A 20,991-nucleotide genomic window follows, 5' to 3' on the forward strand; every position below is an offset into this window, starting at 1 on the left:
GAGTGTGTGTACATAGGCGCACTTTAAACAAAGTTAAAATGCGAGAAATTGGCCCTGCGCAAAACACCAGTAGCTCCACGGTAACAGCAGCAGCAGCAGCTTCTGGCCATTTACTGTTGCCAACAACTGTGACCTGCCCAAAAAGACGATGCCAGCGGAACTGGAACTGCCCCCTATTTCCCAGTGTGTGTGTGCGTGTGTGTGTGTGTAGAGGTCCTTAGGCAACTCGCACACAAGCACACGCGCGCAAACACCGACACAGACAGACTGGAAACTTGTTTCTTTTGGTCAACTTGTACAACATTGTTGCCGCTTTATGTTCTTCTATTTCTACAGCGTGTGCGTGAGTCCTATGGCTCCTCCTCTTTTCGTGGGCGGAGTCTCCGCGCGAGAGAGCGAACATCTCTCGGAGAAACGAAGAACGTCAGAGAGAGAGAGAGAGAGGCGCGCGCAGCTGCCTCTTTCGCAGACGCGGCTGTCTCGCTCGCTCAGCACGAGTGCTCAGTTTGTTTCAATTGCAATTATTTTGTAACATTCCAATAGGCCAATAGACCCAACCCACTGGCCAAAAAAAAGTTAAAAATTACCTAACGAAAACTCTCATTCCGACGCAGCGGGATATGCGGCACATTATGTAAAGGACTCTTTATGTAAAATGGGTTTTGTTCTTTTAAATAGATTAAAGTAGCAAATTGATATCACATTGTATATCCTTTTAAACGCTATAAAAGTTAATATACGTTATGATTTTCTGTTAAATACCTATCTTTATGGTTTGTTTCTTGTTTAACATATCATCTCATGTCTATACTTTTATGCAGCTGTAAATAAGTAATTATTATGCCTCTGTTTGTCAATTTTGTTCATGGAGATTTCAACACTTGAGACATTTGAACAGCGGCAGCTGGAAATGAAAAGCAAGTGGCGATGTGCCACAACCTAAGGTAGAAACTTTAGTTTTTCAAAAACAGGGGCCTGGGAATTTTAGATATCCCCCCAAAACCCCTCGAAAAGCAACAACTGCGCTGCCAACTGTGTCAGTTGAGTGTGTTTGTATGTGTGTGTGTGTGTGTTGGCCATGCCAACCAGCGGCGAGGTCGCAACAACAACGCTTTTGGTTGGCTATTCCATTAGCCCAAAAGCCGAGAGCCCCAAGCGCTCACGCACACAGCAAGCCGCTGAGCAGTTGAGCAGCTGAAGAGCGGCATAAAAAATAATTGTGAAACAAAGGCAACAAAGAAAATGAAAGAAACCCCAAACAACCACCAGAACAGCACCACACCACCGAAGCACCACCACCACCACCACCACCACCACTACCATGGCAATTCCCTTTGAGAACCAACCAGTGCGGAGTGCTCTCCCGCCACATTACTCATACGCCGCGTCGCCGCCTCGAGTGCACAATTTTGTATACAGTACCAAATTAGATTTGAAACTTTTTTCTTAATTGCCAACCCTCCGCCGTCGCAGCCGGCGTCGCCGTTGGCGCAGGCAGCGACGCCGACGCAGGCAGCTGCGGCGCACAAAGGTGGTTGCAACACTCTCGGAATCGGGGATATATCCCCTATATCCAGTTTGCATGTACATGCCCACGAGCGTATCCGCGCACTTTCAACCCTCGTCAGCCGCTTTTGTATTGGTAAATGTTGCCGCTTGCCGCCATTGCTGAACGTCCGACGTCGAGCGTCGTGCGCTGCGGCCTTTTGGCCAAAAGTTGAATCAGTTGCAATCGAGGGCTCACTGTGTCATGTCGTTAGCGCGCGTGGATTGAATTCGAGAACTATGCGGATATAAATAGTTAAACAATAAAACAATCAAACTACAAGCTAACAACAAACAATTAAATACTAATCAAATAAGCTAAAGTGAAGTGTGTGCTCAGAAGTTTTTGACCTAACAACTAAATCCACATCGAGGTTTCTGATCTTCACGTCGAAATGAGTCTACCGTCGGGTGTGGACATGCAGAATCTGATGTCCCAGCATCCGGTCTTGGGAGCACTGCCACCTGCTTTCTTCTTGCGAGCCGCCTCGGAACGCTACCAAAGGACGCCCAAGTGCGCCCGCTGCAGGAACCACGGAGTGGTAGGTCCCTCGGTCATATACCATCCGGCATCTGGAGATTTTCTTTACCCACTGGATCCCCTTTCCATTTCGAACCTTTTGCAGGTCAGCGCCTTGAAGGGACACAAACGCTACTGCCGCTGGCGGGATTGCGTCTGCGCCAAATGCACTCTAATCGCGGAACGCCAAAGGGTTATGGCTGCTCAGGTGGGTTTCTACTTTAATATAGAAGGAATTACGTGGAAAGAATTGGAATAAATGTTATAGAATGAAGAAGATTGCTGAATTCATCTATATAGTTCAGTTAAAGAGAACCTATGTATGCTTAAAAGCAGGTTTTTTTTTATAGTATAGCATGGAAATCAAGTACTACTTCAAAATTGCAAAACTCCTCTGTTGACTTCAGTTAAAAATCATAGTAATATTAATGCATCTCCCTGTTACACGCCACTGATCAAAGATCCGCTTTCCGCCCATGCCCTCCTTGTTGCAGGTGGCCCTTCGACGCCAACAGGCCCAAGAAGAGAACGAGGCCCGCGAGCTGGGCCTGCTCTACACTTCGGTTCCTGGCCAGCAGAATGGCAGCGACAGTGCTACGCCCACTCCGCACAGCCCCAACCACAGCGGCAGCGGCGGCTCGGGCAGCGGAGGATCGGGCCAGAACGGCGTCTTCCACGGCGGGATTCCCTCGCCACCCAGCGACGGCTTCGAGGCCAGCTCCACTCCCAATCATCACCAGCAGTCGCAGCAGCAGCAGCAGGCGCACCACCAACAGCACCTTAGCCACCCACACCAGCAGTCCCAGCGGTTCAATGGCAATGAATCCGACACGGATGGACGCACCCGTTCCGAGCACCTCAGCGTCGGTTTCTCGCCCACCAGAACCGAGCTGGATGAGAGTCCTGGTGAGTGAAGTAAAGAATACTGCACACAGCTAACACCGGGAGAATATGTGACTGTGTGACTTGGGAAATGAAGTAACATCAAATATCACAGCACATATCTTATAAATTGAGATCTATTCTAAAACCAAGAAAACAGTTTTCCTTGAAGTTCTTCAAATGTTTACTGCTTATGAAATAGCATTACTTCCATTACACTCCATTTCGAAGGACACACTGACTTATTTTGCGCAGTGCAGCCGCTTAAGAAGCCATTCACGCCTGGCCATCTCAAGAAGAGGTCTTGAGAGTCTTGGGGGAGGGCAGGTTAAAAGCGCGTTAAGAAAAATTTGTTTTCGATTGTTCAGAAATCAGCGGTGCATAAAGTGCCACACTCGCGGTTGCATGTGCATTTGGCTGCGTGTATGCAAGTGGCGAAGTGGTGCTAGTGAGCGGGGCATAGGTGTTGTTTTGACAAAGACTTAGCCAGCCAAGCTGCAGTCGTGCACTTTGCCAAGCGGCGCGTGAAAAGGTCCTGGGGTTGCAGCCAGGCCAGGACATCAAGGGGCGCAAATTGCAACAATCGAGTTAAAGTCCTCGTTAGGAGGAAAACACTTGATTTAACGTGGTGCTCATTTCAGGGAAGGTTTTAAAGGCAAATAACTTGAAATTTCCGACAAAAATGTTCCATTACATCATATAATATCAAATGGCAAACTCTGAAATGCTGGTCGTCTCAAAACACTTGTGTGCTAGAATTTTACTCTTTTTCCCACAAAAAAACCCTCTCAATAGCTGAACAATAAAAGTTATTGTAACATTATCCAACATTATTTGTTATTATCCGAAATAAGCCAATCAATTCCAACCAGATCATCTCAGATTGCCCTGCCATCGCAACTCAAACCACTGGCCCATTAAACGCCAAACAGTTGCAAGTCTGTCGAGAATTTGAAAGGACCTTCGACCCCGCCTGCTTATTAGGACTATCGGCTGTGCAGATGGGGGTTATTACCCATAAGGTAACCCCATGCCAAGGGTTCTGGCAGGCCAGAAACGTGAGATACCCCCCCTGACTCAGCTCACTTGTCTTTATTTGTTTGCCCTTTCGGAGGAAGTGGTTTTTTCCAGCTCGAGAAAGAAAAACACAGCAGGATTCTCACGCGAATCAATCGGGAAAACCTGTCTATTTAAGTACCGGACTCTATTATTTGCCATGAAATCCAAGACGATTTCACGCTTGAATTTTTATTTTCGACTAAAGAGTGCGGCATTCGAGTTGGGTATTGGTATCCACGCACCCTCGACTTAATTAAATTTTTACTGCGGCTTCGTCAACTGCAAAATTAAACAGACTCGCACAAAAATATCATATAGCTTGTTTCATTTGTGGAAAAAAACAGCAGGTTGTCCCTCGTTGGCATGTCAACATCGCATCCTGAACTCCCTGCTCCTTCCACCGCCTTTGTTTGCGATGCCCCTGATTAAATTCCTTCCCATCTCTACACTTGATACTTTTATTTGCTCTAAGCTGCCAAGTGGAAACTGTGCGGTTTTCCACTGGCTACCTGAATCGCTTCGTCGATGGAAATCGATACCTGCGATTTTGGGAAAAACAATTGCTCAATAGGAAGTACACACTCTCGTAGGAGAACTATTACAAGATACTACTCTTAATGCATTTACATATCAACTGGCGACTAATCTGTATATACCTTCATTGTATTCCTTGCTTGCAGTGTCCAAGCGCGGAGCAGCCCTGTCGAACGAGACCGACCAGGACACGGGCTCCGAGTCCGGATCGCCGAGTAGTCCCCGGCCCAAGGTCGCCGGACTGTTCAATCTGACCGCCAGCTTGTCGCCCGCCCGCACTGGACCGCCCAGCTCGCCGGAATCGGATCTGGACGTGGATTCGGCGCCGGATGAGGCCACGCCGGAGAATCTCAGTCTCAAGAAGGAGGACAGCCAGTCGCCGCCCAACACGCCCGCCGAGAATCTTCATCTGCTGCGATCCTTCAGCAGCAGTCATGCCCAGGGCTTCCTGCCATATCACCACACGCAGTTCCTGGCCGCCGCCGGCCTGCCCGCCCACCACCACCCAGCGGCACACTCGCCGCACCACCAGCAGCAGCAACAGCAGCAGCAGCAGCAGCAGAACCACCTGCCACAGCACCACCAGCAACAGCAGCAGCAGCAGCAACAGCAGCAGAGATCGCCCATCGACGTCCTGATGAGGGTGTTCCCCAACCGACGGCGCAGCGATGTGGAGCAGCTGATGCAGCGGTTCCGTGGCGACGTGCTCCAGGCCATGGAGTGCATGCTGGCTGGCGAGGATTTGGGACAGACTCCGCCGCAGGTGCCGCCATCGCCGCCCTTTCCCATGAAGTCCGCCTTCTCCCCGCTGGTGCCGCCCTCGGTTTTCGGCTCCCCCACCCATCGCTACCATCCCTTCATGCAGGCGCACGCCAAGCGATTCCTGACTGCTCCCTACGCCGGAACCGGCTACCTTCCGGGAGTGCTCAGTGCGGCGGATATCGAGCAATCCGAGTCCAACGGAGCGGGCGGCATAGGGTTGGATCGCACCAGCAATGCTGGCGACTCCCAGGATTGAGGCATCGAGGTGGAGGCCAGCGGCGCATCCGTCTTCAGGCCTTTCGAATAAGGTTCCCACCCCTGCTACACTGCGGAAAAATGTGAACACTTTACGAGTCAAGAACACAATTCTTAACTTCAATGAGTTTTAGAGCTCTCGTTTGTTTTTATAATATTTTCAGTCAGCTGAAACCATAGAAGTTTTTCATTGCAGAAAGAACTTTCTTGATTTTTGAGCAACTGTTTCTCGCAGTGCACGTCCCGCAACTAAGTGTAAATTACATTTGCCCTCGACTCTTAGCACAAGTATTGTAACATAGAGACCGTATAAGTAAATAATACGTTTAATGAATTAAAACTTAAGAAAAACCATACACTCGATCCCAGTTATAAGAAGTATTTGTTTAGCTGAAATTAACATTATGACGATGATGAGATTATTGTGTAAGCGATTGTTGATTGCAACCAACTAATTGAGATATCCGTGTGTACCATATGAATATGAGCATATATATAATTATATTAAACATCATATTATGTCTTAGATAAAGTACATTTCAAACACTGTGTTAAAGTATTTAATAAATCTACAAATAATTCAATAAAATAATGAAGAAATTAATTCGATGCTATTTTTTTGTCGGGGAATATTGGTGTTTTTTTTTCCTACATGCATAGATAGATAGATAAGATACATCTTCAGTCTGCAAATGTACTGATGAATGTGCTGAATAGCCCAATTATAGTGTAATTATTTTGATGAATGCATAATGCATTCCAATTAAATCGTTTGGGCCTACGCTAAATGCCTGACTAATCAGATCAATAAATAAGGATATTTAATACAAAACTTCCATTGTTCGGAAATCCCTTAGTCCGGGTCATAGCTGGGTAAATAAACAATTTTCACAGCACGTAATGTATATTCGTGAGAAGTCGACCGGATAACAATGGGCCGCCCACAAGCACCCCAAAGAAATTGAAATACAAATAGGAAACTACTGCGATTATAGAGGCCACCCACGATTCGAAATTCAAAATTCCCAACTGGTCATCACGCGATGGCCAAATAATAATGCGAAGCGTTAATCCGTATCATCATTATCTATTTGCCACTATTTTGAGGGCAGTGCCACAAGACCCCGGAAAATCGACGGGGAAAACTATTCGGCAGGGCTGTGTGCGGAAAAGTGTGAAATCCTTTTACACACAAGCGGTTCGAACTGTTTTTGTTTTCCCCACTCGGACACACGTCGCACGATAAACAAAATTATAATAAAACTAATACCCACACACATGACCAGCACATTGCCAGTGGTTCTACAATGGCCCAAGGACTCGCAGGACGAGCAGGACTCACACCCTCACATCGGGCACAATAATATCGGTTACACACATGCCGAGTGCAAATTACAAAACTATTTTCCAACATGCGACTGAATGGATAACAAAATTAAATTATTGGATATCAATTTGTCCATTGTGCGCCCTGCGAACTCGAAAAGTCAACAGCAACAAGGATGTTGGCCAGGATGTGTGGCCAGCTATATCGCCCATCCCCTTCCATTTGTGTGCCCAGTCCATTGTTAGCCCGATAGTACTCTGTGCACCATTGTCAGGGGCCAACAATGCCGGTGGGTTAGGATAGCGCAGCCACAGAATCCTCAGCTCGAGTGGACAATGGCCGGCACAAAGCCAGAAGGACGAAAGGGACGAGCGGGGCGCAGGACTCTCTGGCCAGCCCGGCCAGTCAGTCAGCCGCTCGTTGGAGGACGAGCTGTCGATAATATCTTAGAGTAGCAGCGGCCCATGTAGTTATGGCCGAACAATGGAGCTGGAGGATGGCCTGGAATAGGGATGCTACTTTGGCTCTCGCCGCAGAAACTGGTTCCCCGTGGAAGATAGGGTTAATCAGTAATAATGATTCGATTATTTTGATTGTTTTGTAATATTTCTCTATTGGGATATAAAAAGTCTTGTTGATATATTGAAAACAAATAGAGGCTGCAAGTGGTATTTCTTATGTCATAACATCCCATCCCATCTCCGACTGAAAATCCGACAGCACTGAGCCCGGAAACAGGAGCAAAAACAGCAGCAGCAGGAGCAGGACCTTTCGCATCCACAGCAGCAGGAGCAGGCAACATGCATATGCTCCTCGAGTGGCGGCACAAAATGCATACAATGTCAGGCATGGAAATTCTTGATAATAGACAATGAATTAATAGCAGGCGATTACCAGGGGGGGGTGACAGTCAGCCAAGCCGAGCCAACAAACAATCCTAGTCAGAAAATAGAAAATTAAAAACGGACTGGAAAATGGAAGATCGAACCGCAGATAGAGAGTTAGATAGAGCCAAAGCGGCAATGGGAACAAAGTACAACAAAAAAATGGCAGGAGTTGTGCCGAAAAGGGGTTTCTGTTTCTGCTGGCAGATGGCACATGCCTCTCCAGAAGTGCCGCCGTCAATTAAAAACCAAGGAAGCGCCCAAGAAGTGGCCCACCCCAAGGCCATCAAGCGATTCTAGCCGAAAAGGGTTACTTAACAGCTTAGGATTAGGCGGGCATATGTTTTTCCTGGCTAATTCTAGGGTGGTCTCTTCGAGGTTTCTACTCGCCCGGGGCTTTAGTTTCACTGATTTGTTATTATTTGCTCTCCACATCTCGGATGCGGCAGGCCGAAGATCACAAGATGCAGCGGCTCATTGGGCAATGTAACCCAACCTGCGGCTTGTCAACCGGCGGGTCAGAGGCCAGGCAGCCACAACTAATGTGGCAGCCCCCAAAAAAACGAGGATGCCTTGTTTTTCCAACAGCGCGGGGAAAACGTCGACGGATGAGTGAGGAAAAACTGGAAAAGAAAACAAATGCCATTTCAAGTAGCAAACGTGTAAAGTAGGTGGCCCACACTGAAAATGACAGTGGAACCAGCTAGATAATTGAACAGAATCAAGTGGTAATTGAGAGTAAAACATCTAAAGTTGGTTGACTTGTAAAGTAATTGTATCCTGAAGGATTGTATCTTATTCAATAGGTATCGAAATATTCAGTATATTATCTTTCAAGAAACTCATTTATATCACAACCACTGTGGCTACATTTCTGTTTTTTTTTTTTTGGTGGGGGCTGGGGGCATTTTTTCAGTCAGTCACAGTCGGCTAATAAGCAGAGAGTCCATCAGAAATAGTGAAACCTGCGCCGTTTGTTGGGCAACTGCCAAAACGATGAGAAATCAATTTTTCGGATCGCCTGGGTTTGTTTTGCTTTTGATTTCGACTATTGGTTAGTTGGTAGTGTGTGCCGCCCAAACAGCCAACAGATGATACGACCATTGAGTCCCCCATGTGCCCATCTGTGAATTGGGATTGAATACAGTAGCTGGGATGGCTGCCTAATGGCTTACCCCGCAGACCTGTTCTTTGATGCACTCACTGCGCGTTTTGTTTACACAAAACTCATAATTTACATATTGCCGTGTGTTTTTGTGCTGTGATGATTCCCTACATTTGGCTAGTTCGATTCTTTTATCCCAGCCGACGACAGGGCTCTTTATGGAAATATGTGTCGCTGCTGGCGATGGCAACTGTACCTTAGGATGTTCTCAATACTCCCTAAAACTTAAAACTCGCCCAGGGAAAAAGTGCTAAATGGATTTTAAATAGCGTGGGATGAATTGTACGGGGTTGTTGCACTCCATTGTTTGCATTTGCATATCCACGATCCTCGTCAAACGTTTTGATTTTGCTCTTTCAACTGCATAAATGTCACGTGTAGTCTGCGGCTGACATCGACGTGTGATTCTGTGGCCCAATGGTGCAGTGGCTCAGTGGTTGGGTGGTTGGGTTGGGTGCAGTGGTTGCGATTGGCCTTGCTGCGATGGGGTTAGCCGAGTTGAGAGTGCGATAAATATCTAAATGCCGTGATTTGCCTCATCAAGGGGCGTTGATGTTTATCCAACAGTGTGTTTGTTTGTTTGTTTGTTTAATTGACATCGGATCGGGTTGTGAGTGTGTCGAGTCCTTTGTGCAGGACACGTGGAAAAGTGTGGTCTGCTCAGGAGCGATCTGACTTCATCTTGCGAGTAATTGGCACGCGTGAATCAAGCTAGATGATTTGGATTAAATGATTGTTTGATGTTTTAAGGGTGATCAGGCTGTTTATAACGATGACTTACTATAAAAAAAAACTCATAAAAATAAAAGATAGCTGTCAATTGAAACTGAATCTCGGCCAACAATGACGCCCTACCCCTCGAACACCTCGAAAGTAAACTGCAATACGGAAAATGCCCGACACTAAAAAGCAATTCTCTCCACTATATCCCTGCACTTGAGCCACAAAAGCCGGTTAAAAAACAAACCGAACACAATATGCAAAATAAATGCTCAAATAATAAAGTGCAAAAGGCGAGGAGCAATCGGAGTACGGAGCACGAAAATGGCAACGTAACTCAAGAGCTACTCCAAAAGCGAGCGCAGGAACAAAGGATCCGCCCAAATGCGAAAAGGACGAATGGACGAAACAATGCACACAGATGACACACACGCACACACTATTAAAATAATATTTAAATACAGCGTCGGCGTGTCAGCCAGTGAAAATAGTCAAAGGAAAAGCCAAAAGTTTCACAAATGCGAAAGTGGATAAAAAGAGCGACGATGCACGGGAAAATACAGGATGTCTATTAATTGATTCAATATTTTATTGTTAAAAGCTAAAGAGATATGTGAAAGATATTTAAAAAAAAGGAAAAAAACGAATAAATTAGAAAGTTTGTTACGAAGGAATTTAAAATTACATTATTAGATATTATTGCACCTTACTTCAAACCTGTGTATAGATATTGCATATTTATGTTATATATTATTTATATTTGTTTTAGTGCTTATATTTGTATCCTATACATTTTTTGCTCTGCGACGGAAAAGGACACCGGATGGGGTCATCATCACTGGCGGCAACAAACGGCCAGCGGACTAAATAAAAAATAATAATGGAAGTTATACATTTTACTTCGCAGGCGAGTGGCAGGCGGATGGCGAGAGGGAGGGGCGGGGAGAGCGTCGAAGGACTCGACGAGTCCTGCACGGGCTGGCAGCCAACCCCTTTGGAATGTTGACAAGCAGCAGGAGCAACACAAAAATAAAAATAATCAAATAAAACTGAAAAGGACTCGCTTTTGTGCGCTTTGTTGCTCGAGTAGTTTTCTGTGCTCAGTGCTCTGTTTTCCGCTTCTCTGTGTGCGTGAGCTCAAAGGAAATAAATGTATTGTATTTGGAAGCGCAGCAACAAATAAAATTTTAATCAAAATGTAGTTGAGTGTTGAAGGGTTGTTCTGCGATTGTGTTCCAAGTTCCCGATGGCATTCATCCTGCCACTGTAAATGTGTGTGTGTGTGTGATTGTGCGGATTGTTTCTGTCAATCAGCAGCTTCTTTTGTTGCTGCCGAAGGATACAACTGATATTGATTTCGAGCTTGCCGCAGGCACAAAGAACTCACAGCCCAGGAACAGGCAAACCATCCAACCATCCAGCCAATGGCAAAAGTTCCGAAGATATGGCACATGGTGTGGCTACACAATGGCAGCCGGAAACGCTCACCAATACGAGCGCATTGAGCACTTCCAGCATAGTTTCATAATTGCGAACGGCAATGGCGCCGAATTGGAAGGCCGCCGCATCCTGGCCACTTGGCGTTGCAACGCCCCCTTGGCCCGATAGCACACACTCGCGTTCACACAAGTAGGGAAGGGGTTTCAAATCAAAAATGATAGATAGTAACATTTAATAGAAATATCATTAGCATACTCTAATCCACATTATGATACAATATAACTACGTAATAGTACACTACATGCATCTTCTTTGTTGCGAAGTCTAGTTTATTATATCTAATGATCACTATATATCTAGACCCTATATTTAAGTTCATTTGGTTTAAAACTGAATGAATCTACACTTGTGACCCCATCTGTGTGAGCCCACTAGTACATAGTTTGCGTTGTTACTTCGTCCTGCGAGCGGCATGCGACATGTTTCCCCAGCAGAGAGAGGCAGGATATCCAGAGCTTCCAGCTTTCCCAGCTGGTGGCAAATTTCATTTGAATGCCGTCCAAACTGCTTGTTGGCATTGCAGAGCAGCGGGGGGTAGAGATGGCTATATATTTGTATATATATATACATGGGCACTGCGAGCTACTCTGCCTGGCTGAAACTCAATTAAAATGGCATTTAAATCATGCGATCTTCTTGTTCCGCCAACATCCCGCACCACGGTGGAAAATACTTGGGCAACTCGACTCAATCGCCTTGACTAGCGACCCTTTTGTTTGCCGATTGTCGTTTTTCGGTCTGGAATTGTTAATAATTTGTAATGACACGCGCAGTTAACCGAATGCTAATGGTTATCGCCCTTCAAACCGTAGTCGATTTACTATTCGAACACAAAGGATGCACTCCCAGCAGCCCCTGCATCCTTTGTCTGTAACTCTTGCCCCCGAAGGACGGCACATGTCTGTAATTTACGCTGATTTTTATTCAAATTTCGCTTAGTGTATAAACTGCTGTAGCGAAAAGGAAAAAAAATCCAACGAATAACCCCACAAAAAACGGCGGCGAACTGAAAGATATTTCATATTGAAATTCAATGACGACTTGCTGAGCATTTCATAGTAAAATCCATTGATGGACTTGTGAAGTGCACTACATTTATGATTTACCTATATTAACACTACTTTTTCAATTAAATTTACATTTATTCTTGTTATTCAGTTATTGTATGTGTAACACAGGGAAGTTCATTAAATATTTGTTAGATTTATGTTCTTTATGTTCTTACAATTACTTCTCAAACGCAGTGTGCGAACTGTGAGACCCTTAGAAAGGACTTCGAATTAAGAAATAAAAAAGGAATATCAAGGACATTAACGACCCTTCATATAGCGACCGCAACTATGCCAAATGGAAATGTGGAGTAGAAAACAGGCGGGAAAAAACACATTTGCATATTTATCTTTTTTCGGTTATAAGTGCTGGCTGCTAGCTGTTAGCTATAACATTAGCATTTCTCAAAAGGATAATGTGCCACCCGGAGCCCCCAGCCACCGCTCAGCCATTCCTGCCCAAGTCGTTTGGCATTTTTCCACTGGCATCTCCACGCATCCAGCACTCCTCTCTCCGTTCGCAGGACGGAAAAAGGCGGATTTTTGCAAGTGGCACAGCCGAGTGACAAGCATTTGTTTTTGGGAACGGGAACGGGAACGGGAGCCGGGCGTGTGCATGTCCTTAAGGACCTCGTTAACAAAGTTATTTTGTCTTTTATCGCCCGCTGCTCAGTTCTACGTTCGCTGTTCGCTGTGATCTGTTCTCCAGGATGTCAAAACATAATTCGCCATGTGCGGCATTAACTTCTCGCATTATCAGGCATTTCGATTTGACGTCATGCGTGTGACATAGTACAATTTATATGATGGCTCGTGTCGGCATCCCGGGCGTATGAGCAATGCCGTCTGCCTTGTCATTCTGTTGCAGCTGGTTCCCATCACGTATACATATATATGTACATACATACATATAAATGTACACGGATACACATATGGCGCATAGTGGAACAATTCGCCGCAAGGACTCGCCCACACGCACAATTAATCTTTTGTCGAAGCACTTAATTGAATTGCCCCGTCATCCAGCGAGCGAATATCAATTACCACCACAATTATTGGCACAAAGGATGCGGAGGAGGAAGTGCTCCGTGCTTAATTGAATTACAATTTCACAAAAGTACCCACAAGATAGATTCCCTGGAAATAGCGCAGCTTGGGTGCAGGATGCGTTCGAATCGAGGGAAATTCAAGACGCTGCGCCTGCGCAGACAGCCCCAAAGAACCAATTGCAATTGGGTATCGGTATCGGATAATGAAGAATGCTTACAACTTTTTAACACATTGCACAAAGGACGCGAACAATGGATCGATCTCACATTCCGCACAATAAATACACACGAGTATACATATATGGCAGCGTCCTTTGTGGGCACTCGCGTGTTCATTGTGATTGCGATTATTGAAATGCGCACATAATGCCAACAAAACGAAGTTATGTGTAAAGTATACATGTATGTACAATGCCCAAGTTTATACCTTCAAGTGATTCGCGCCGGTTCTCCATTGTGATGGCTTCTCGAAACCAGAATCGTTCAATTATATAATACAATCGCCCCGAAAACGCAGGCGCAGCCCTCGCATAATGGCCGCCGATCTCTGAGAGAGATCACTGAGAGAAAAGCAACCCTAATTGATGGGTAAATGTTCCAAATGTGTGCTCGACATTAACATAATATGTTGCATTTGCTAATAAATAATCAAAGTAAATAAAGTAAGAGTCGGATTAAAACCAATAGTAAAGACTAAGGATCCCGATTTGATTGTACACCCATTTAATTGCAGTGTACCTGGCAGAGCGGGGGCTGGCAGATGAAGTCGCAGAGGTCGTGGAAGCTCCGGGAAGCACACTCAATTCCAGGAAATTAAATCCTTAAATGCTGCATATAATATACATTAAAATCGGTTTTGTGCTCGAGTCGCGTCCACTTCAGAAGTGACTTGAAATGCAGGCAGATGGAAATACGTTTTATGTAGCTAAATGCGTTTCCAAATTGTGCTGAAAAAGAGACCCTCGGTGCCAAATACGTTAAACGGTTTTGGCTTGAGCTTTCAAATAATTATATTTTAATGATTATGGATGCTATTGTATATATAAATCCAGGAAAAATAACCGCCGTGTGCTATTCATACACATAGTATTGGATATGGAGTAAGGGTCTTTTAAGGAAGTAAGCTTTAAGTTATCGTTATACATATGTAAAAAATTAAATTTAAACTTCAAAATGGGAATGACAGAATTTAAGTTCATATAAATTACACTTCGTAATGAGACAATTCCCAATTAGTCCATTATGAACTTCGCAAGAGCCACTTCACTCACCACATTGTCACAATCCACATTCAATAAATACAAGATAAATTTAAATTTTCAATAGTACGCCACCAGCTCACAACCGCCCCCTTTTCCCAATACCCAATACAATGACACTCGAGCATAATTCAAAATGCCAGTTAAACATATTTTCCCATCTCGACTTCGTCGGGGAGACAAGGCAGTTGTGCAAAAGTATTTCAAGCGAAAAATCACACTTTGACATTGTCTGCCGACCCAGCGGAATGGAGCTGCTCGGCATTGGGGTTGCCCGCCAGTCAGTCCAACTGGGCGTTTGATCCGCTGGTGTTTCCGGTCAGACGTCGACGGCAGCCCGGCATAATTATTGGCAATAAACGTCGTTCCGCTCCCAGGATATCTTCGCCCCCTCTTACCTTCTTTTCCGGCCAAACAGAACGCCTCCCTTTTCAGCGACGCGCTGCCAGGGGCGCAAAAACACTTTGTAATATTTGGATCGGGTGGAGAGGTGGATGCCACTCGATTCCGGGATGCCTGCACCGGGAGAAAATTATAAGGAACCCTTTTGTAGAGAATAACTTTGAATCATACTCATAATCATAATCAAATTCTATCTTCTATCGTAGTCCTATCAATGCAAGGCAAAACGATTAAAATACTAGTATCTTCAGCTAAATATATATATAAATAGATATTTAAATTTACATTTCACTTGTATTTTCTATAAGATACTTATCCCCAGTGTGGATGCTCGTGTCAAAAGGCAAGGCCGCAATGATTGGTGGGGTGTTTTGTGGGTGGGCTGGTCTGGCCCATTTCTGGTGGTGAATGGATGCGAATGCGGATGCTCGGGGCTGTCGGTATGCTGGCCTGTTGGAATGGGCTGGGATCTTTGGATGCTTCGGCAGTGTCTGTGGGTGACATTCCCGAATTTCATTTGCCAGCGCAGCTCAACCGCAAGCGCCCATCAAATTTCGTCACGGAAAGTGTGTAAATAAGTTCATTACACACATTTGATTGAGAGGGGGATTCTGCTCAGCTCCCCAGCTTCCATTAGGCAGGATACGGATCTCTGTGGCCAGGTGTGTGGTATTTGGTGCCTGGCCATGGGTAATTAGAAATCAGAATGTATCTCGACTGGCAACACAATCATTTAATTCAATTTACAGGCCACGCTCAACTGACTTTCCCTCAAAATACGAGTTTGCGATTGAAAGCGATTGAAAAGGTTTAAGGATGCGAGGATGGGTTTGCGGTGGATCGGGCTGCCACGCATTGTGTGCCCCTGCCCGATGGCCAAGGATAACTGTCTGAGTTTGGCAAGACAAATGGGGGTGCAAATCGCTTGTGGAACTCACTCACTCACTTACTCAGTCATCACTGACCCGAATCGCAGCCCAAAGCGGTTGCGGATGCATTTAATTTATTATTAGAATTATTTATGGCCAGCGCTTGGGAAGGGGCGTAAAAAAGCGGTTATTGTTAAGTTTATTAGAGCTGACTGGCGATCCGGAAAGGGGAAAAAGGGGTGCGACCCAGCCAGGACACTCGCAGTGGCACAGTGGTTGCCATTTGACATGCAGACATGCAGCAAGGATACTCGGGAGATTATTCTACTGAAGTTGGGCAAAAATCGTTGAGTTAATGAAAGGAATGAATGAAAGATTGATTGTATAGATGGATTTGATATGTTGTGTACCACAACATTAAACCACTCTAATGGTTTTATAATATAAAACCCACTGTACCTCTTCTGAGTTTTCGAACTCGGGATACAAATTTTTTTTGGGATAAAAATGATGGCAAAAAATGATCAAAAACAGCCAAAGCGCATAATTCATGCATCAGATACAAGCTACTTCAGATAAATTGCAGGACCAACGAGCTAACGAGCCAAACTGACCACAACAACAACAATGACTTGACGCACACTTGAGCCTTTGAAAGGATAACAATTTGTCACAAGAGGGAAAATGGGAAATGTAGGCACACACACACACACGCACACACGCACACAGTTTGTATCTAGCAGCGGGTTGAATTTGTTTTCGATTTGCGTGAAAGTGAAATATGTTTTGGTGACATTAAGCCGACGGAATCAGGATTAGAGGCAGCATCCTGCGAGGACAATGGGCCAGCGGCGTCCTTTATTCGTGGCACGTGCTCATCTTTCCACTTTCGAGTAAGTAGCGAATTTTTTAAACATTTGAAAATGTTGTTATCCTTCGCCGCTCCGCTGGAGAGTTATTTAAAATTTAATTTGGCATTCGATTCTCTGGTGTTGGCATATGCCAGCATTTCGGCCTGGAAAGGATTAGCGACTGCCACCTTCTTTCTCCGAAATAAGCGAAGACCAGAAAACCATCTCGATGGCAAATATCATTCCCTTCGGCTACAAGGATGCAAGGATATGCTCGCAAAGGCGACAAGTCAAGACATTTTTATGCAAATTTATCTCATTACGCTGCTCGGCTGGCACTTGCTGTTGCAAAGTTATTTTCAGCGTGAATTTAATTAAATTAAATTAAATATTCAGCACATGGCAGCCGAGCCAGAACAACTTTCGCACTTGCCTCCATCTTGGCATCTTGACTTCAGACCAAGTCTTCTATCGTCGTTAATTAATATTTATATTCAATATTCATGCATAAAAACCAGGTATCCAATGGGAATTAGGCATTTCGAGCACGTAGAACAAGGTGTTTCGGTTGACAAGTAATTAAAATCGAATGAACTCATAAAACAAAGCCTACATTACACTAAGTTATGCCAATGAAAAGGATAATTGCTATCATTTTTAACTAAATTATAAGTTATAAGTATTAAAGCTGCCTGTTTAAGAAAGAGCACTCGAGTGCCATTGGTGGTGGCCATAACTCTTGCTTTTCGTGGCTTAAACGCGATTAGAGCACCTAGCTCAAGGACCAGCTGCCGCCGCCACTTCGGCAGGACCTCTGTATGCGGGTCCTTCGGGGATCCTGGAGTCCTTTCTGCTCCTCGAGATTCAAAATGTCGAGACAAAGGCTGCGGCGGCAAGGCCAGCAATAATTTGTGGCATTCGCTCAAAGGAATTGTTTGGCTTTTGCAATATCTTTTAAATACAATTTATAAAGCACGCGCCGCTGCACAATGCGAGTGAGCGAGAGGGCAGGGGGTGTGTGAGGGAGACGGGCGAACGCTGCACAATGGGCGAGATAAGAAGGCGGCCATTTTGTTTATGCGCCGCGCACAAAGAAATGTGCAAATCTGAAAAACTGAAAATCTGAAATAACAGCACAGTCGAGGGGCGTGCAGAAGAAGGGGGCGTGGCGCCTCTACCGCTTTTTAGTGCGAAAATAATTGTAAAATGTGCAAATGCAAAAGGTTTGCAGTGTTATTTCCTTTTGGCCAACGCCACACAAAGGTGGCACAATGGAAAGCCGCCTCTTCAGGAAAAACTGGCGAGGAAAACTGACGCCTTTGTGGGGATTCGCGGAATCGAGGCAACTCGGCCGCAGACTGCGGACTTTGTGTGTGGTAAAATTGCAATTTAATTGCAGTTAAATTGCTCGCAATTTGCTCACAAACCTCAAGGGATTTCTTTCTTCTTGTGAAAACAGAAATCAGCAAGGTAAACAAGCAAATGAAAATGCAAGCGGTGTTGGAGGGGGGGGGGGGGGTCACAATATATGTTAGAGGAACTCGAGTGGTTTTTCATTTCGCAGGCGATTCAGTCGAGTGGAAAAAAGGTTCATCTTGCGGATAAGAATGTATCCAAAGGATGCACAGATCTACAGTTTTGTTGTGGGAAGGCTGCACTTGAGATACTCAGCCAGTTGATAGTCATTATTTGTTTGCCATTTGAACAAGGACATTCAGGGACGAACATGTGTGGAAACTTCGCCCTGCAGCGTTTATTTTGATTTTATGCCGGAATAAACGCAAATAAACAAATTGGATATCAAAACGACGGAATAGTGGATTTTCCCAGGCCATTGTTGAGTTATGATCCGCAGATAAGATCTACTAGCTGTTGAGTACGCTAATTGCGGCTACCCCTGCTTCTAGGCTGTTAACCCCATCGAAAAGGACTCGCAGAAGGAGTCCTGCCTGCCTGCCTGCCTGCCCGATGCCTGCAGGCAGCGGATTTATGGGCCTGGCTGCATCACCTTGGTTATTTAATTTGGTTATTGTATTCATTGACACAAAAGCCAAACCAGCCAGCCGCCTGCTGCGTGTTTTTTGGTGCCTTGCCAACTGCCAGCAGCAAATAAGCCCGAAAAACAAAACATCTTCCCACTGCCCAGTGCACTAACACAAAAATCGTAGACTAAATGGGGCTAATAACAACTTGCTAAGATTTTACCAATTCGATGTGTCGGGTTTGGTTTAAAATATATTATCTTAAGATAAGTTATATATATCATAACAACCTTTTGTGTACTTTCCTACCTTTGTTTTCAGTGCACACATCCCCACTATTTGAAAGCCCACACAAAATCCGGTACTTAGCCAAAGCCGGCAATGTGTTTTAGTTGAGTTTATGAATAAAATTACACAGCAGCAACGGAGGTCAGGTCGCAGAGGTCAGAGGAGTGGATGTGTGTGTGGGGTTAGATCTGGCTCATATCAACGCCAACAATGGATAATAAGCGTATCCACTTAATGGTTGCCAAGGTGCCGAGGTGGAGCAGGCGGCGGGAGCACCAGCAATGTGGAGCTGCGAGTGCCAAACCCGCGGTCAAATGCCTGCGAACAATGCCAAATTGTGGGTGCTGGGTGGTCCTGGTTGGGTGGGTGTGAGTACGTGTGTGCCAAAAATCCTTTGGCCGTAATCAAGCGGAAAATAGCACAATGACTATCTACAATATATTTGGGACAATGGAAGACACTGGCAGCAGGCAGGAGGAAAACTGGCGATTGTCAGTTGAAAAACAAAGGCATTTGCCATCAGTGCACAAGGGGGCGGCGCACATTTCGGCTGGCAGGGGGCGTGGCATGGCGTACAAGCAAAACAGACCAAAGTGTTACAAGAAGTCGATGCGATGGGATTTCGGGCAATCAGCGGGTGGATTGAAGAGTTCTTAAACAAATGAACTTCGCATGTAATGAATCTTGTTTTGTCATTACCTATGCACTTGAATTTTTGCTATTTGTTTTATATAATTTAAAAGGCCGTTTTTGAATGCGATGACCCACCCTCGCTGCAACTTAAATATCAATAAGTTGCAGACAAAGTGTATCCGTCTCACTCGCCCTTCAAAAAGGACCTCCTCCACTTGTCTCAAATTTCGCCTGCACATTGCGCATACGCCACATTGGCCACTGAAAGTACACAAGTATGTGTATGTGTATGTGTATGTGTATGTGCAATTGCAATGTGAGCTTGGTGCTGACTGCAATTGTTGCCTTTGATTTGAAGTGCAGACATTCCGGGGCTGATTATGCGGGTGCATAATTGACATGTGATTAGGAGTAATTGGACTCTTATGCTGGGATAACTTTTCACAAAGATTGATTTCCACTTAAATGGACATTCTATGCAGTATTGTGTCAATAATAAAGAAAAGCGATTTTAATTGAGGGCAATGCCATTAATATTTTACTTTTTCATTTGCTTGAGACGAGATAAAATGTCGAGTTCGTTGAAAGAGCGGCACTGCATTCTTGCAAAGATATTCCTGCAATTGCATTTCGCTGCCAAGTTCTGCTAATTGCTCGCCCGCTAATGACTCTATGCGGCATATCCTGGCCACTAACTGCCGGCCACGCCCATCCAGGGGACACGGGCACTTGCCAACTGCCATTTGCGGCAACTAAGCGCAATTAATTAACAACCCAGCCCAGGATTGCATTAAAAGCGGGACAGGGAATAGAAAAAAATTATACAAAATGTTGGTACTCCATAATGGAGCGCCGGTGGTCGCGATGTCCCCGCCCACGGACACGCAGAGTTGGCCAAAGAAAATGCGGCTTAATGCTGAATTAATTCCAATTACCGCAGTGCCGCCTGCTCCTGCATCCTGCATTCTCCATCCGCCATCGGCCATCCGCCATCCTGCATCCTCCATCCTTGACCATCTCGACCAGCGGACGAGCACACTCATCGGACTGGCCAGTAATTTAGCCGCTAATGCGCGGAGTGCGGTCAACAAAAGCCGCCGCACGCGCTGACCTCCAGCTCAGTCCGTGTCCGGCTTACCCAGTACACTGGCAGAAAAAAGTGTGCTACATTATGCAGTAAGTTGTTTATAACCATTGTTTAGGTAAGTAAGTAAAGTAAGTAAAGTAAAAGGTGTGGCCTTTAATATATGTACCAATCATGTGAATCTGGTATACGCTTAAACTAATCATTTTTTCCAGTGCAGCCCCTGCCAATCGCCACTCTGCATTGCCATGGCCTTTTGTGCGAGGTTTTAACATGAAATTATTTTATATAAAAATTTCCCTCTTTCGGCCAGCCATCGGCCACTTGTTTGGCTTTCAGAAGATTCACTAATTAATTATTAATTAAGTTGGA

At 45.1% G+C, this 20,991-nt stretch overlaps 1 protein-coding gene across 1 annotated transcript; it reads left to right on the plus strand.

The window, feature by feature from the left end:
• Nucleotides 1–1,724: 1,724 nt before the first annotated feature.
• dmrt99B (doublesex-Mab related 99B) lies at nt 1,725–6,159 on the plus strand. The gene is made up of 4 exons (NM_079825.2): nt 1,725–2,087; nt 2,172–2,273; nt 2,560–2,971; nt 4,687–6,159. Exons 1-4 carry the CDS (start codon nt 1,941–1,943, stop codon nt 5,556–5,558), a joined length of 1,533 nt encoding a protein of 510 aa, NP_524549.1. The 5' UTR covers nt 1,725–1,940; the 3' UTR covers nt 5,559–6,159.
• The last annotated feature ends 14,832 nt before the right edge of the window (nt 6,160–20,991 follow it).

This window comes from Drosophila melanogaster, chromosome 3R (assembly GCF_000001215.4).
Source record: "Drosophila melanogaster chromosome 3R".
In the NCBI taxonomy this organism is placed as follows: domain Eukaryota; kingdom Metazoa; phylum Arthropoda; class Insecta; order Diptera; family Drosophilidae; genus Drosophila; species Drosophila melanogaster.

Coding starts and splice junctions, on each gene's coding strand:
- dmrt99B (NM_079825.2), top strand. CDS start 1,941: ATGAGTCTACCGTCGGGTGTGGACATGCAGAATCTGATGTCCCAGCAT. Junction 2,088..2,171: donor GCTGCAGGAACCACGGAGTG/GTAGGTCCCTCG, acceptor AACCTTTTGCAG/GTCAGCGCCTTGAAGGGACA. Junction 2,972..4,686: donor CGAGCTGGATGAGAGTCCTG/GTGAGTGAAGTA, acceptor CCTTGCTTGCAG/TGTCCAAGCGCGGAGCAGCC.